Source organism: Vombatus ursinus, unplaced genomic scaffold, assembly GCF_900497805.2.
Source record: "Vombatus ursinus unplaced genomic scaffold, bare-nosed wombat genome assembly UNPS02014807.1, whole genome shotgun sequence".
NCBI lineage: Eukaryota > Metazoa > Chordata > Mammalia > Diprotodontia > Vombatidae > Vombatus > Vombatus ursinus.
The window spans coordinates 4,979,187-4,994,252 of record NW_020954585.1 but is presented as its reverse complement, the minus strand read 5'-3'; the positions used below and the strand labels follow the sequence as shown (position 1 = coordinate 4,994,252).

Below are 15,066 nucleotides of genomic sequence, written 5' to 3'. Positions count from 1 at the left end.
AATTGATGTGCACAGTGAGATAAATGATGGCATTAAAGCTCACTTTACATTTCCTTTCCCCTTTTTGTAGGGAAGCAAAATGATGGATATTATTGGTTGGAGCCCTAAAGAGGCAAATGTTTGTGTCTGTATATGAATGATTGCATGTGTGCGCGCACTTGTGCCTGGATGTATGACTGGGTATGAATGGTGATAGGGACCTAGTTATATGCCTTTTTATAGAGGGCCATGATATTTAAACTGATAAGATCTGATTGCTTCTCTTTCACAGTAAATCTTACAGTTGTAGGATTTTTTAAAAAAAAATGTCAACAACTTGAGTATATTCCACTTTTTACAGCGGATGAAACAAAACTGAAAATGATGCAAGAAGTTAGTGAAAATTTTGAGGTATGTGTTAAAACTTTGCTTCTATTTTGAACCTATGTCAAAGTTCTCTTAGTTTTGGCTTCCTTTTTAATTTGTTTAGAAATGTATTTGGTGATATGTTCAGGGCCTTACTTTCTATTCACTATCCATTCTATTCACTCTCTATTTATGGGATTATCCATGACTCTTGTCATCATTTCCTCTATCCACATCTTTGCCAGGTTTTGACATTTCTACTTCCATAACATGTTTCACATCTGTTCCTTTTTCCTCCGCTCAAAATGCCTTTAGTCATATTCATCACCTCTTGTGTAGACTGCTGTAGTAGCCTCCTTATTGATCTCCCTGCTGCTGGTCCTCTCTTTTCTCCAATCCATCCTCCACACTGGCAAATTTATATTCCTAAAATACAAATTTGACCATATCATCTTCCTACTCAAAAATCCTGAGTGGCTCCCTGTTGTCTCTAGGATAAAATAATGAAATCCTCAGCCTGGTGTTTAAAGCCTCCCATAATGACTGCTGCCTACCTTTCCACTCTTGGTTTGTTACTCTTCTTCCTACGTTCTGTATTTCAGTGAAACTGGCCTGCTAACTATTCCCCCATACCTGAACTTTCATCTCTTGATTTTGAGCCTTTGCAGAGGTTTGCAGTGTACTTCTGTCTCTTAGAATTTCTAGCTTCCTTCAAAGCCCAGCTCAGGTGTCACTTCCTACACAAAGCTTCTCCCAGTCCTCTAATTAATAGTCTCTTTTAAAGTTCGTTTCTATGTAATTTGCATTTATTAATAATTAATGGTGGCATTATCAATGTTCATAATAGCTACATTTATGTGGTGCTTTAAGGTTTGCAAAGCACTTTACAGTCATCTCATTTTATCCTTACAACAGCTCTGGCAGGTAAGTTCTATTATTATCCCCATTTTATAAGTGGTGAAACTGAAGCTTAGGATTTAAGTGACTTGACTAGAGCCTCACAGCTAGTAATTGTCTGAGGCAGCATTGGAACTCAAGTCTTCCTGACTCCAGGTCTAGCACTTATCTCTTGCTGCCTAGCTACCTCCTAGGTAGTTACATACCTATGTATATGCTGTTGTGGAATATAGTCTTGAGGTTGGAGTTGTTTTGTTTTTGTTGTATTTCTATTGTTTATCACAGTGCTTGGCATGTAGTAAGTGCTTAGTAATTGCTGAATTGTGGTGAATGTATTTTACTTTTTATAGCTTGTGATATATTGTTTTAAAATAAAAATGCAAACAAGTTATAAATTTCTAGTTGTGTTAAGTTCTTGCTTAGGATCTGTAATCATCACTATCTTTTTGCTTATTTTTTCCCAATAATATATTGAGGGGTTTCAGTGTGGTGCATTTGAAAGAGTGCTGGATTGGAGCACTTGGATTCTAGACCTAGATCTGCCAGTCATCACCGTTATGTTAGCTTGGGAAAGTTGAAAAATCTTTTTGCATCTCACTTTATTCATCTGTAAAATTAGGGGTTGTACTCGATGTTTTCTAAGGTTATTTCTAGCTCTAAATCTAGCATTCTATGATCCTTTCATTTTTAAATGAGTGAGATTTTTTTTTTAACAGTTACCATCAGGATTCAATTCAAAACCTCATGTTTGTAATACTGCCCTCCTGTTGTTAGATTCAGCTTATGTTCCAATGATTGTGTTTCCATTTTTCATGGTAATGGAGAAAACTCTAGATTAGAGTTTAGTAAACAATCAAGAATTTTCAGCAGCTTGCTAGCTTCAGTTGAACTGGAAAACCCTGTGATGCTTAGATATATAGCCACAAGTTTGTGTTTACAGATTTCAGCCATCCATTTTTTTCTCCCATCTTATATTTCAAAATCCATCTTCATGCTACTCTTATCTCCCCCCCCCCCCCCCATTCTCTTCCATTGTTTCCAGTCTCTGATGATCAAAGAGGTGACCCTTCTCCTGGCCTTAGCCAATTTCTCTATTTATGCCATTAATACCATCCTCTCCTGTCTTCTGAAGGAGCTTGTCTCCTCATTCTTTCCTTCTCTTTTTCTCATCTTCAGTCTCTCTTCCCCGATTCCTTCTGTGCTGCCTACAAATGTAACCATTTCTCTCATTCATCTTCAAAAAAAACCTTTTGCTTTACTGCTGTCTTCTTAACCTTTTGGCTTATATCTTTTTTCTCTCACAACCAAACTACTAGTAAGGGTTGTCTACACTTACTGCCTCCATTTTCCTCATCTTCACCTGGTTTCTGTATGGCTCCGTTACTTAATTGAAGATACCCTCTGAAAAGTTACCAGTAATCTCTTAACTGTTAAGTCACTCAGCAAGCAATTTGGTGACCTTTTCTCAATTGTCATTCTACCTGATACAGTATTTGAGACTGCTGAGCACTCTTTTTCCTCCCTTGGCTTCTGGGATACTGTTATCTTTTGATTCTCTTTCTATGTATCTGACTTCTTTGTCTCGTTTGATGGATCTTCATTCTCTGTATTCTGGTCACTATTCTTATTTGGTTCAATAGATCATTCAGAGCCCAGAGGTTTAAATAAATAGTCCTCGCACCAAAAATACATTCCATTTCACTCAGGTAGAAATAGTTCAGGAAGATTAAAAACAAAAACGACTGCCATGAAGGTAAGAAGCAGTATGGGAGCAGGAAAAGTGTTTTATTTTCTTGCCCAAAGGGCCCTCAGCTGGGTTCCAGGTCAGTTCATTTGGGGACAGAGTTAACTGATATTAACTCAAGTCTGTGTACCACAGATTCCTTGCTTGCAACAGTCCTGGCTGATATTGTGGGATTATGGGGGCTTAGCTCAAACCTCTCTGGTTCTACCAGTCTCCTGCCCCACAGCAGGCCAAACCACTTGAAGGTATCCCTCCATGGCTCTGTACCGCCTTCATCCTTTTGTCTCTCCATTATCTCCTTTGCTGATCTCAGTAGCTGTCTTGGGTTCAGTTATTATCTCCTTGCAGATCCCCAAACATATTTATATAGCTTTTCTCTGTCTCCTGAATACCAGTCTTAATTGTATTCTATCACCTTATTATTTCCCAGGGCATATCAAATTCGCCTTGTCCATAACTACTGATTTCTGTCCAAACCTGATTCTCCACCAAACTTTCCCAATTAGTTGATGACATCCCCAGTCCTTCCAGTTACTCAGTATTATAACCTGGGAGTAATCTTTGATTCTTTTCTCTCTCAATGCCAGTGTCTAATTATTTATTGAGTCTTATTAATTCTACCTCCAAAACATCTTTCTCTTCCTTATCCTTCTGTCTAGTCATATGGCAGCCACCCTCATTTAGACCCTTAATTTCATCTGCAGAACACTTCCAAGTAGTATACTGTTTTCAGTTTCTCTGCTCTTCAGTACATCCATATAGCTATCAAATTGGTATTCCTAAAATACAGATCCCATCATTTAACAACCTTCTCCCTCCTCCCCCTCCCCCCAAGAAAAAAGAGGTGACTTCTTGTCACCTCTAGGGTAACATGTAAATAAACTCCTGAGACTCTTCACAATGTGACTCTCACCTACTTTTCCGTACTTCCTTTTCCATACTTTTTATATTACTTTTCCATTACTTTCCATATTACTTCCTCTTTTACACAACTGTACTTCCCAGACACATTGGCTTGTTAGCTGTTCCCTGTACCTGACATTCCATCTCCAGCCTTCATATGAGTGGTCTTCAAAGTCCATTCCCACCTCCTTGTGGTAGAATCCCAAGCTTCCTGTAAAGCCCAGCTCAGATCCTCTCCTACACAAGGTCTTAATAACTGGTCCTCTCAGTTAATAGCACTCTTCTTAGAATTCTTTTATATTACCTTGTGTTTTCTTATTTGGGGGTACATGCTGTCCAGTCCTCTAACAGAACTTAAGCTTCTTAAGGGCAGTGCCCTAGAACAGCACATGAGTAACTGACACATATTTGTTGAATTTTCAAATTTGTGGCTGAATGAAAGTGTCAAATAGGCAAACATTTATTATGGCAAGATACCTGGAATTTTGCAAAATAATGCTGTTGAATTTTCTAAGACCCATAATAATGGGTTTTTAAGCAGGTTCACAAAAGTAACTCTTCAAAAGAACTAAGAAGTTAGAATGACTTATCAGCGGAAGCTTTATATTTTAGAACAATAGATCGGTTATCTCAACAAGGTGGCTACACCCTTCAGTAGTATAAATTAGTAGTATAATCTCTATCATCTTTAGTGGGTTGTCCATGTTCTCCCATAAACTTCTTCTGGGTCTTTTAATATTAAGTGACACTGTAGCCAGTCTAGTACTCAGGTGTCTGTTTGCCTGTTGTCTTTGTTCTTAGTTCCTGACCCACTCATCACTTCTTCTTTGAGACACACAGCTTCAGAAAATGTAATGGGTGCTTTATACAGTAGTAATCTCCACTCCCCCCAAGCCCCAGTATTTAGAAGAAAGAGCACATTGTCATAAAGTTAAAGCAGGAAAGTCACCTTCTCACACCATTAGGAAATTTGAGTCTCAGTAAATTGCCCAGAGTTGCACAGGACATAAGTGGCAGTGATGATGAAGAATAGTACTGGGAGTTTGAGAATTTCAGTTCCTTGTCTACTTAAATGTGTTTAAAATTTGGGGCAGAATTTGATGCTCTTTTTACTCATTTAATAATTTAGAACAAAACAGACCTTCCAGTTTTAAATTGTATGAAAAATTCACATCTATCAAAATGATGAGTTAAAATTATTATGGGATAACAGAATATAATCCTGTCCTTGAATATGCTACAGCTTGAGTATACTACTAGAACTTAGAATTTTAAATGATGACATTCGAAATTTTTTTATTGATATCTTGTGTTTTTACATCTCTTACTGTCCTGGTATCCCTCCTCTTCCTCTTTCTATCCCATATAAAAAAGGACTATTTTTTTTAAAGAAGAAAAAGTAACCTATTGTTACTTTGAAAAACTGAAAATATATGCAATGTTCCCACACCTGTGGACTTTCCACCTCTGCAGAGGAGTCAGAGGAGGTGTCTAGTAGTGGAATTTTTAAAAAAATAGATTTTTGTTCATCTTTTGTTTTTAAATCGCCTTGATTTCCTCCTATAATCTCTTTTTCCTATCTCCCAGCCAGTTTAGCAAAATCAGCAAATAGATGGAAAATGTTACATTATATGTTGTCCATATTTATAGACATCTTCTTTAAAGATGTCTGTGGGAGATTGCCTTTTCATGTCTCTTCTTTGGGGTTAATTTTGGTCTTTATGTACTTTGGCAGCATTCAGTTTCATTTGCTTTGTTTTTCTTTCCATTTACACTATAGTTATTATGTATTTTTTTCCCCTGTTAACTGCACAGTAATATTTCATTTCCTTCACGTGCTACAATACGTTTATCTATTTTCTAGTTGATGGGCATTGGCTTTTTTTTAGTTCTTTGCTACTTGAAAAATGCTGCTATAAATATTTAGTGTAAGTGGGGCATTTCCTTTTGCCATTGATCTCCATGGAGTATATACGTGCCCAGCAGTAGAATCTGAATTAAAGAATATGGATGTTTTAGTCATTTTCTTGGCAGAATTCCAAATTGCTTTGCAAAATAGTTGTGTCAATAGATGATGAAAGAGTTTATTAATATTAATTATGCTTTACTGTTACTTTTTTTTGTATGGGGTTATTGTTTTAAAATTTGGTATGGGGTTTAATTTTAGGAGAAACTCACATAATTTTAGTGTGCTTGAAATGAAGGTTGTTGTTAAGTCTCTTGAATTAGATTTTAACTATCATTTTATTATATTTAAAATTGCTTTGTCACCTCTGTGTAAATGGCTTCTTTAATGACAAATCAATGGTTAATCTCTTTTTAGCTTCACTACCACTTCTCTTGGATATTCAGCTAGCACCTCATTCCAATCTATCTAAAATTGAACTCATCCTCTTCCTTCCTTCAACTCTAAATATGCATAATCTTCCCAACTTCTTTTTTTGTTGATGGCTTTGTTCTCCTTCAGGTCACCCAGGGCTCTAAACCTCAGAGTACTCTTTGATTCTTTCATTCCCTCGTCTCCCATATCTAATCAGGGGCTAAATCCTGTTCATCCTACCTGCACTTCCCGTAACATCTGCCTGTCCTTTCCCTTCTTTGTCACTCATAGCACCATTACTCCTCTTGTACAGACTGTTGTAATTGTTGAATGAATGCCTCCTTTCTGGTAACTTCCGTACCTTCAGGCTCTGAAGCATTCCCTGCTCTACAACGTTTAATGGCTTGATATTGCTTCGAGCGTAAAATACAGACTCCTTTGCTGAGCTTTTAAGACCCTCCATAATCTTGTTCTAAACTATCTTTCCACTGTTATTGGGGCCTTGGTCCAACCTTATTGATCTCTCCCTGAAGTTTTCCTGGAACGTTGTTCTCCACTCATCTGCTTCTATTGTATTATGCCTTTTATTAAGTATAATAAATAATATATAGTATGTAATAAATATATTTGTGTCTTAATCTCTTCTCTTCCTAGTCCTCTCCTTCCCACAATGTGAGGTGCTCGAGTCAGGGAATGTAATTTTACTTATTTGTATCTATAGCATCTACCAGTGCCTTCTACACTGTAGTTTATTTAATAAATGTCCGTTTATTTTAGTTGTTATGCAAAGCATTTTAAGCAAAGTGTATGTTTGTAGTTACTTTGGAAAATAGCTTCTCGGCAGCCTCAATAGCATATATGTTATTTTTTTAAAACTTTTAAATGAAAATAACACTGTTAAAAATGTTTCTTTCATTCTTTTTTTTATTTAAAAATTTTTTTTTTATTCTTTCTTTTTTAATAGAATGTAACATCATCCCCTCAGTATTCTACATTCCTAGAGCATATCATCCCTCGATTTCTTACGTTTCTACAAGATGGAGAAGTTCAGTTTCTTCAAGAAAAACCAGCACAGGTAATCTCTTTAAAATATCAGTTATCCTGTTAAAAAAGGGAAGAAACACTGTATACTAGTACCTCATTTGTAAAAAGACTATACAAACTAGAAAGTTCATGGTATAGCTTAAAAATCAGTGAGAATTTCTGTATTGAAGATAACCTTGTCAAAGATTATTACTTAGTTGATAGAATTTCTTGTTATAATTTGTCTAGTGCTCTGGTAAATGCATGTGTCTTTTTTCTCCTCCCTTTTTGCCTTTTTTTTTTTAAACTTTAATTACTCATTCACTAAATTGTTATTGTGACTTTACCTGGACAATTTAACTAAGTTGGCTTTGCTTTAATTTCTCCTCTCTATGATGCGTAGGCATTGCCAGATTCATCTTCATGCATAATTCTGATCAAATAATTTCCTTACTCAGATATCTTGCATAGTTTACCTTTGCCTACCTGAAAAAAATCCTAACTCTTTAGCTCTTGGTGTTCAAGGCCTTCTGCAGTCTGGCTGCAGCCTAGCTTTCAGGCTTATAATCACACCATTCTCTTTTACTTCAACCACATCGAACCATTAGCTATTCCCCAAACACATCTTAGTCTTTCCCACCTCCATGGCTTTACTTGTGCTCTTTCCTGTGCCAGGAAAGTCTGACTGCTTGCCAGCCTCCCAAAATCTTCATTTATCAAAATCCTACCATTATCAAGACATAGTTGATATTAAACTTTTAGGAAAGCTTTACTGATTAAAATGCCCTTTTTTGTTGCATAGCTGAAGGGGAAAGGAAACAAATTTATTTCCCTACTTTCTTTCCTTTCTGACAGATTCTTCTATTTTGGAGAGGAGAGGAGGGTTTCTCCTTTGATAAACTGCAGATCACTTTTTTTATTTTTACCTTTGTCTTGTTTGGGGTACCTTTTTCCTTCTTTTCTGGTCTTTTTACTTGATCCCTGAATTTCAGACCTGCTAGTTGGTTCTGATTTTCATTGGCTTCAGCTTGTTTCCCTTACTTCCAGAGGCTGCCAGGAAGCAGTGACTGTGGACACTATTTTATTTCTACCTCTTGGTGGCAAAGACACCATTTAACTTATAGAACACAGACTCATGTTTCTGTGTTTTTAAATGCATATGCTAATGGTGTTTTCTTCTACTAACAAAAACCTGTCAGCATACTTGACGTTAACCCCTAATCCAGTGTGTTGTCTTCTAGTTCACAAACTCAGTTTCTCCTCCTCCTCTCCATTTTAAAAAATGCCCTAACCCAATGCTGTTGCCTTTCTCCTGTGCCTAGGACTGCCTATCTTGGCTCTTGTCTGCTGACATCACTGTCCCTGGCTCTCTTTTCCCTAAATAGGCCAGATCAGGAACTGGTCCCCTGGATGCAGACTGTATAAAGAACTAGTGCCAAGGAAATTAATTTGTTTTTTTGCTGTTGTAGAGTAAGAGGAATGAAGACCAACCCCAGTCCTAGTTGTTAGATGACTAGGGCCTACTGTCTTACCACTGCTACACTTAATCTGAGGCTACTGAAAGCTTGGCACTTTGCCACTTCCCACCTGATGAATGCACGGTGGTGTCGAATGTTTAGAGTCTAAACTTCAGACATTCCTGGTGAGCTGTGATTGGCTTCCAGGTAGCGATGAAGCCTTCTCTTTCACTTTGCCCAAGGTGTTGTCTCCAACCTTTTACTCACTATTTCAAAGCACTGAAATTGTAGTTTGTTTAGCTCATGATTGCTTTTGCTGTATTGCTTTGTAGACCACTCCTTGTATTGAGGGGTGGGCTGTCCAGCCTGGGCCCTCTAGGCTGCTGACCCTGCCCTCTCACTTGCTTGCCCTACAGCCTCAGCCAGGTCCAAAACAAAGCATGCCTCTACTCATCCTAGCCCATTTAGTTGTAAAGGAAATGCCCCTTTGCCTGTTCTTTTCCTTTGAGATGACACTTCCTTTGGCAGTGTGACCATGCTATGGTGGTGAAACAACTCGTTTTTTCCTCAGGGCCCTGAATCCTAATGGGACACAATATAGCCATTGGGGGTGGCAGGAACCCTTCCCTTCCTGCCTTGACTGGGCCTGGGTCTCAAGACCCTGTCAGGACAGGGTCTACCTACAACATGGGGTTTTTATACTAGAAAGAATAAAAGCAAATGGTTTGCACAAAAAAAAGTGTTCTTTTCTGCCCCACTAAACTCTTCAGTAGAAGTGATCCCTTCCTTTTAGTTTCTAACATTGGCCCAACACAGTGCCTTGCATGTAGTAGCTACTCAATCAGAGTTCCTTGAATGGGTTAGTAAATGATTGGTCACTGGTTATAATACACCTAAGTTATGTCAAGTGTGAGTCATCACATAGTAGAAATGTTATTTTGTGAAACAGTTCAAGTAAAGTTTTTACTGTGCTCTGGATGAAAGCAATTATGTTGATGTCTTTTACTTTTTAAATTTTGGGATACCCAATAAATGTTGATCTAAGATGGCTTTAAAAATCTGAAATTTATAGTTCCTGATATATGTCATGATTAGATCCATTCTTATCCTTTCTATATTAAGATTATTCCTAGTGCCTTTGATCACTTATTTGAAGGAATGGGGGACAGGAGGAGAAATGTGTAGGATAGCAAATGTAGATATCATCTCTACCCCTCTACCTTCCCGCCAGTTATTCTAAATCAAGAATCACAAATTCATGGTCTCAGAATGTCAGAGTGAGGAGGGGATCTTCATTGATTTAGAAACTAAGATCCAGGGCAGGGAAATGCCATGCTCATGGGTGCCTAGTAGGAATTGAGACTAAAATTAAAGCTCTCTGACTCCTGGTGTAATAGTCTTTCCACTGTACCACCATTTCCATAGTTTGTCCTTTTTGAACTGCGGATAGGTTGTGAAATTTTACTTAGTGAAAAAAATCATGTTTAAAGAGAGATTGTAGCCTTGTTAATTTATCTTTAGACATCAGCGAATAGAAATACTTAAAATAGTGATTTTGTAGTTCATGTCTTTAGACTATGTAGAAAATAACCCATCAATTCTGCTTTAAAATACATCCATTTAAAGTAAGAAGGATAACAGGTCTAAATGTTCACTGGTTTTTCCAGAATGGCTATGTCCCCAAGGGAATGAGGTTTCAATTATTAATTGATTATTACAAATGAATTTTTTTTTTTAAGTCTATTCAATTTTTTTTCTTTCTCTTTAGCAATTGCGGAAACTAGTTCTTGAAATAATTCATAGAATACCAACAAATGAACATCTTCGTCCTCATACCAAAAATGTTTTGTCTGTGATGTTTCGATTCCTGGAGGTAACTGTGTGAAAAAGAATTCTATTTGTGTAATCATGTTTAATGAAGACTTAACATTTTCTTCTTTTTAAAGAAAGGAGATAATTATGATTTATGTGGAAAGTTCAGATCTATATAATCTTTTAGAAAAAAATATAATTGCGAAAATCCTGAAAAGAACTTTCAAAAACTTTTAAGACCTTACTTCTTAGTCTGTAGAAGTTTACAGTTGTAGTGGCTTACTTTGAAGAGCTTGTGGTTGAGAAATAAAGGGGATACAGTTTACTCTTTGATTTTCATTTTTACCTGTCATTTAGGGTAAAGCCATTTACTATCTTCTGCAGCCATTGTGTGCCCCAGAGTCTTGAATTGTTTCGTGGAATCTAAATTTAATTTTTCAGGCACCATTTTCAGGATCTTTTCTATCAGGCTTTAAAAAGTGTTGACTTATCTTAATTCCTAGTCTCAGAATTATTTTATTTCAGTTAAAAGTGAATATATTCACTCTGACAGTATATGGTTAGTCTTTATTTAAATAAGGGCATCCAAACATTGGTAAGAACTCAGTGCCTTGCTCTATCAATTAAACATTAAGTCAAATGTTTTGGGGATGGGATTATTAGGAAATATTTTTTGCAGTCTCTAGATTTGAAATGGAGTAAAACTTATGTGAAATAAACTTCAGTTTAAAAATCTTTTATTTTTTAGACTGAAAATGAAGAAAATGTGCTTATTTGTCTAAGAATAATTATTGAGCTGCACAAACAATTCCGTCCAACAATCACACAAGAAGTAAGTTTTTATTTTATGAGCATTTGTGGGTTAGTTGTAAAATGTTCTAATTTGGGAAATCTTATATGTATGTTTCTCTGCTTACTTGAGAGAAACAGTTCTTCCTTTTTAGTGAAAATAATGTAAGTATAGGGAAGGAAGAAAATTTCTGTGAATTTCTGGCAGAGGAGTTGTCTTGAGCGTTATATGAAATAATTTAATACGTGCTAGTATATTAACTTTAAAGCAGTTAAATTACTGAAACTTTACAGACAAGCATATTTATTTTTAAGCATGTTAAATGTGTTTGAAAAGATTGCAAGAGTTACATATTAAAGTTAATTAAAGTTAATTAGATTACTTAAATTTAAAAATAATTATATGCTAAAAATCTTTTTATTTGTTATGAATGTTTTTAGATTCATCATTTTTTGGACTTTGTGAAACAGATATACAAGGAGCTTCCAAAAGTAGTGGTATGTTTAGAATTCATGTTTTTACATAAGGAAAGAGGGGAGGCATTGCTGCATGGAATATCACTGTCCAGGAGTTCTACTTGTCATGCAGCTATTTACATAAGAATTTTTAATCTTTCAAAATCTTGGTTAAAACTTAAAATTCAAGTTGTTCTAAATTATATCATTTACAAAGTTTGTCATAGTGTGCTATAGCTACTCTTAAACGTATTATTGTATTTACTTTGAAATACAAATTAGATTGCTGTCATTCCTTAATAGATTAAAAATTATTTCTTTCTCTATACCCCTTTTAAAATAAAAATCTTACCCTTTTACTGTAATTATCACTTATGGCCTATATGGATAAAGATAGTGGAAAAATTTGTTAAGACCAAATTTTGGATGCTTCTATACATAGAGTACATTTTTTGGGTTGTAATAAAATGTGAAACTACTGTGTTCTTGGAATCTTCTTATGCATGTAGTTACATTGTATTTCATTATTAACTAGGAAATATTCAAGAAACTCACATGGCTTTGTGTTCTGGGTAGAGGGAGATTCTCAGTTATCTTCTGGCTCTTTTAATCTCATTTACAGAGTAAACTCTAATATATTCCAATTTGGGCAGCTAGAAAACTATAATCTTTATTGGAGAGTATTTGAAAATATCACATTTAATTCATAAGCATTGTTGTAATAGGTACTTTAAAATATGTAGATTTTATTGATTGCTTTCAGCAATTGCTTTGCTTTGTTTATAATCTTATAGCATAGAATTTCAGATATATTTTATTGAGGAATGGTAATCTGTTTTGATTTAGAAAAATGAGAATTGATTTCTATTTTGTCTCTAGAATCGTTACTTTGAGAATCCTCAAGTAATCCCTGATAACACAGTTCCTTCCCCAGAAATGGTTGGTATGATCACAACACTTGCTGTGAAAGTAAATCCTGAACGTGATGACAGTGAGACAAGAACAGTAAGTTTTTTTTTCCCCTTTGGGTTTATATGTACTTCAAGAGTAAAATTGGATTTCTGCACAGCCCTCCTCACCAACCCAACCCAAAGCAGTAACCATTGTTATTGATATTTCTGTTCACTTTAAAGTGAAAGCCATTCATAAAAAGAAATGAAAAATGATTTATATGATAGTATATACATGTGACTTAATCTTTTCAAAGCACAAGAATTGGTCAAAAGAATTGTGTCCTTAAATTTGACTAGGCATATTACATTTGCTGCTTGGGTGTGTAGCAGTTTCATCCATAAAATTAAAATAATATATTCTATCCCTTACCTATATCAGTGGAATAATTTAGCAAAATCTTTTAATACTCCTTGAGGATAAAATAGGAAACTAAAAGAAATACCTTGAAGTTCTCTGAATAAACTTACTATGTGAATTTAGATTTCTGACTGGATTTATTATGTTGATAATTCTGGTATTCTTCCTTTTTTTAATTAAGAAAATTTTAGATATTAAGACTTTATATATTAAGAATTTTTCTAGGGGATTGGAATCACTTTCTGTAAATATCCTCAAACTTTCTTTAAACTAAGAGGCTACATTGAAAATAGCAGTGAGTAAGTAAGCAGTAAGAATGATTAGTAGGTACACTTTGCATTTTAATAATAGCTCACAATCCTTTCAACAAAAAGTAGTCAATAATTGACTGTACTATTGGATAGTATCACTACATCAATTTGAAGTGTTTTTGCTTCAAAATAATAACCTGATTCCAAATGTTTTTTGTCTTGCAGCATTCTATAATTCCTAGAGGGTCTCTTTCCTTGAAAGTATTGGCTGAGTTGCCCATAATTGTTGTTTTAATGTACCAGGTATGTGTTTTGCATATTGTGGTCTTAATTTCAATAATTAAAATTTTATCTAGCCTAGGAATATGTGACTGTTGAATCTTATAGCCGGAAATTATGTTAGAGACCATCTAAACTTTCTTGAGGAAGCAGATTTGTTTTGGATCTAGGAGACAAATCCAGAATATGAATCAAAAGGAGAGTTGGCGGGGGGAGGGGGGGACAGAGAGTGTGAGTGTGTGTATGTGTGATTGGGGGACTCAGTGGTAGATCTTGCTTGAGAGTAAGGGATAGAGTCCTGGGAAAGAATGGGGAGAATAACTGAATAAAACTCAGGATGTAACTTATATTAATCTCACTTTGAACATACAGAAGGGACTATAAAGAACCATTTTGAAGGATATTCTGGAAAGACTTAAGTTGCTGAGCACATCTGCTAAGGGTACTTCCTTATCCTATAAAGGATATGTAGAGTGCTGGTGACAAGTTACCTTCCTTTACTTTGTACCATTTTACTGAAAATACTAGGTACCATGGAAAAATAATAAGTACTATGGTGACCTGGAATTTGTGTTAAAGTAAATCTCAAATATGACAGAACTAGTGTCATGTAGCCATCTATGGTAGAAGCAGTATTTATTATGTAGACTAGGATAGTTTTTTTCTTGTGTTTCTTTTTTAGATCTATTTCTCTGTTAATTTTTAACATTCATATTTTTAAATTTTGAGTTCCAAATTCTCTTTCTCCAGCTCCTCCCCCACCCATTGAGAAGGCAAGCATATAACATCAATTATGCATGTGAAAATAGGCATAGGATACTTTTTTCTTGTAAGATATTGAAACCCTGCTTGAGACTCAGTTGGCTCAGTGGACTAAGGCTGGGGCCATTAATATAGTCTTTTGGTGCCCTAAATACAGAAGCCATCCCATGAGTGGATAGGAAAATGGGCAGAGAAGTGGCACTCAACTGAATCAGTGCTATCTCCTTGCTGAACATCTTTTCTATCCTTTCCACATAGCTTTTGTTTACTCTTAGATGGTCTGTGAGTATATCATTTCATTCCATTTCAGAACCTGAAGCACCATACAGGCCTGAATTAGGCCTGACCTACAATACCATATGTTAATTTTATAAATGGTGTGCTTTCTGAGGTATTCTAGTTTGAGATTGTGCAGTTCTGTAATATATAGTCTAGAAGATAGAAAATTAAAAACTTGGGTGTCTAACATTTGTTTGTTGTTTTTAGCTTTACAAGTTGAATATCCACAATGTGGTTGCTGAATTTGTGCCATTGATAATGAATACTATTATAATTCAGGTATCTGCCCAAGCCAGGTGAGATTTGTTTAGGATAATGAAATATTTGAGTTTGCACTGGTAACTAAGAACAGTATTATACTCTTCCATTTTGACATTAAGTATACGGACACTCGAAACTTGAGACAAGTTTGTAAAGAAATTTGGTAAACATAAAAAT

General features: G+C 35.5%; 1 protein-coding gene across 7 annotated transcripts in view; it reads left to right on the top strand.

Annotated features, from left to right (window-relative positions):
- LOC114052499 (transformation/transcription domain-associated protein) overlaps positions 1–15,066 on the top strand; it is a 169,861-nt gene that overhangs the window by 1,977 nt on the left and 152,818 nt on the right. For all 7 annotated transcript variants that reach the window (XM_027875152.1, XM_027875148.1, XM_027875153.1 and 4 more), the window contains exons 3-10: positions 341–390; positions 7,174–7,284; positions 10,458–10,562; positions 11,250–11,333; positions 11,732–11,788; positions 12,626–12,751; positions 13,534–13,611; positions 14,836–14,924. In XM_027875152.1, the coding sequence (XP_027730953.1) occupies positions 341–390; positions 7,174–7,284; positions 10,458–10,562; positions 11,250–11,333; positions 11,732–11,788; positions 12,626–12,751; positions 13,534–13,611; positions 14,836–14,924 (700 nt within the window). The remainder of the gene's footprint in view (positions 1–340; positions 391–7,173; positions 7,285–10,457; positions 10,563–11,249; positions 11,334–11,731; positions 11,789–12,625; positions 12,752–13,533; positions 13,612–14,835; positions 14,925–15,066) is intronic.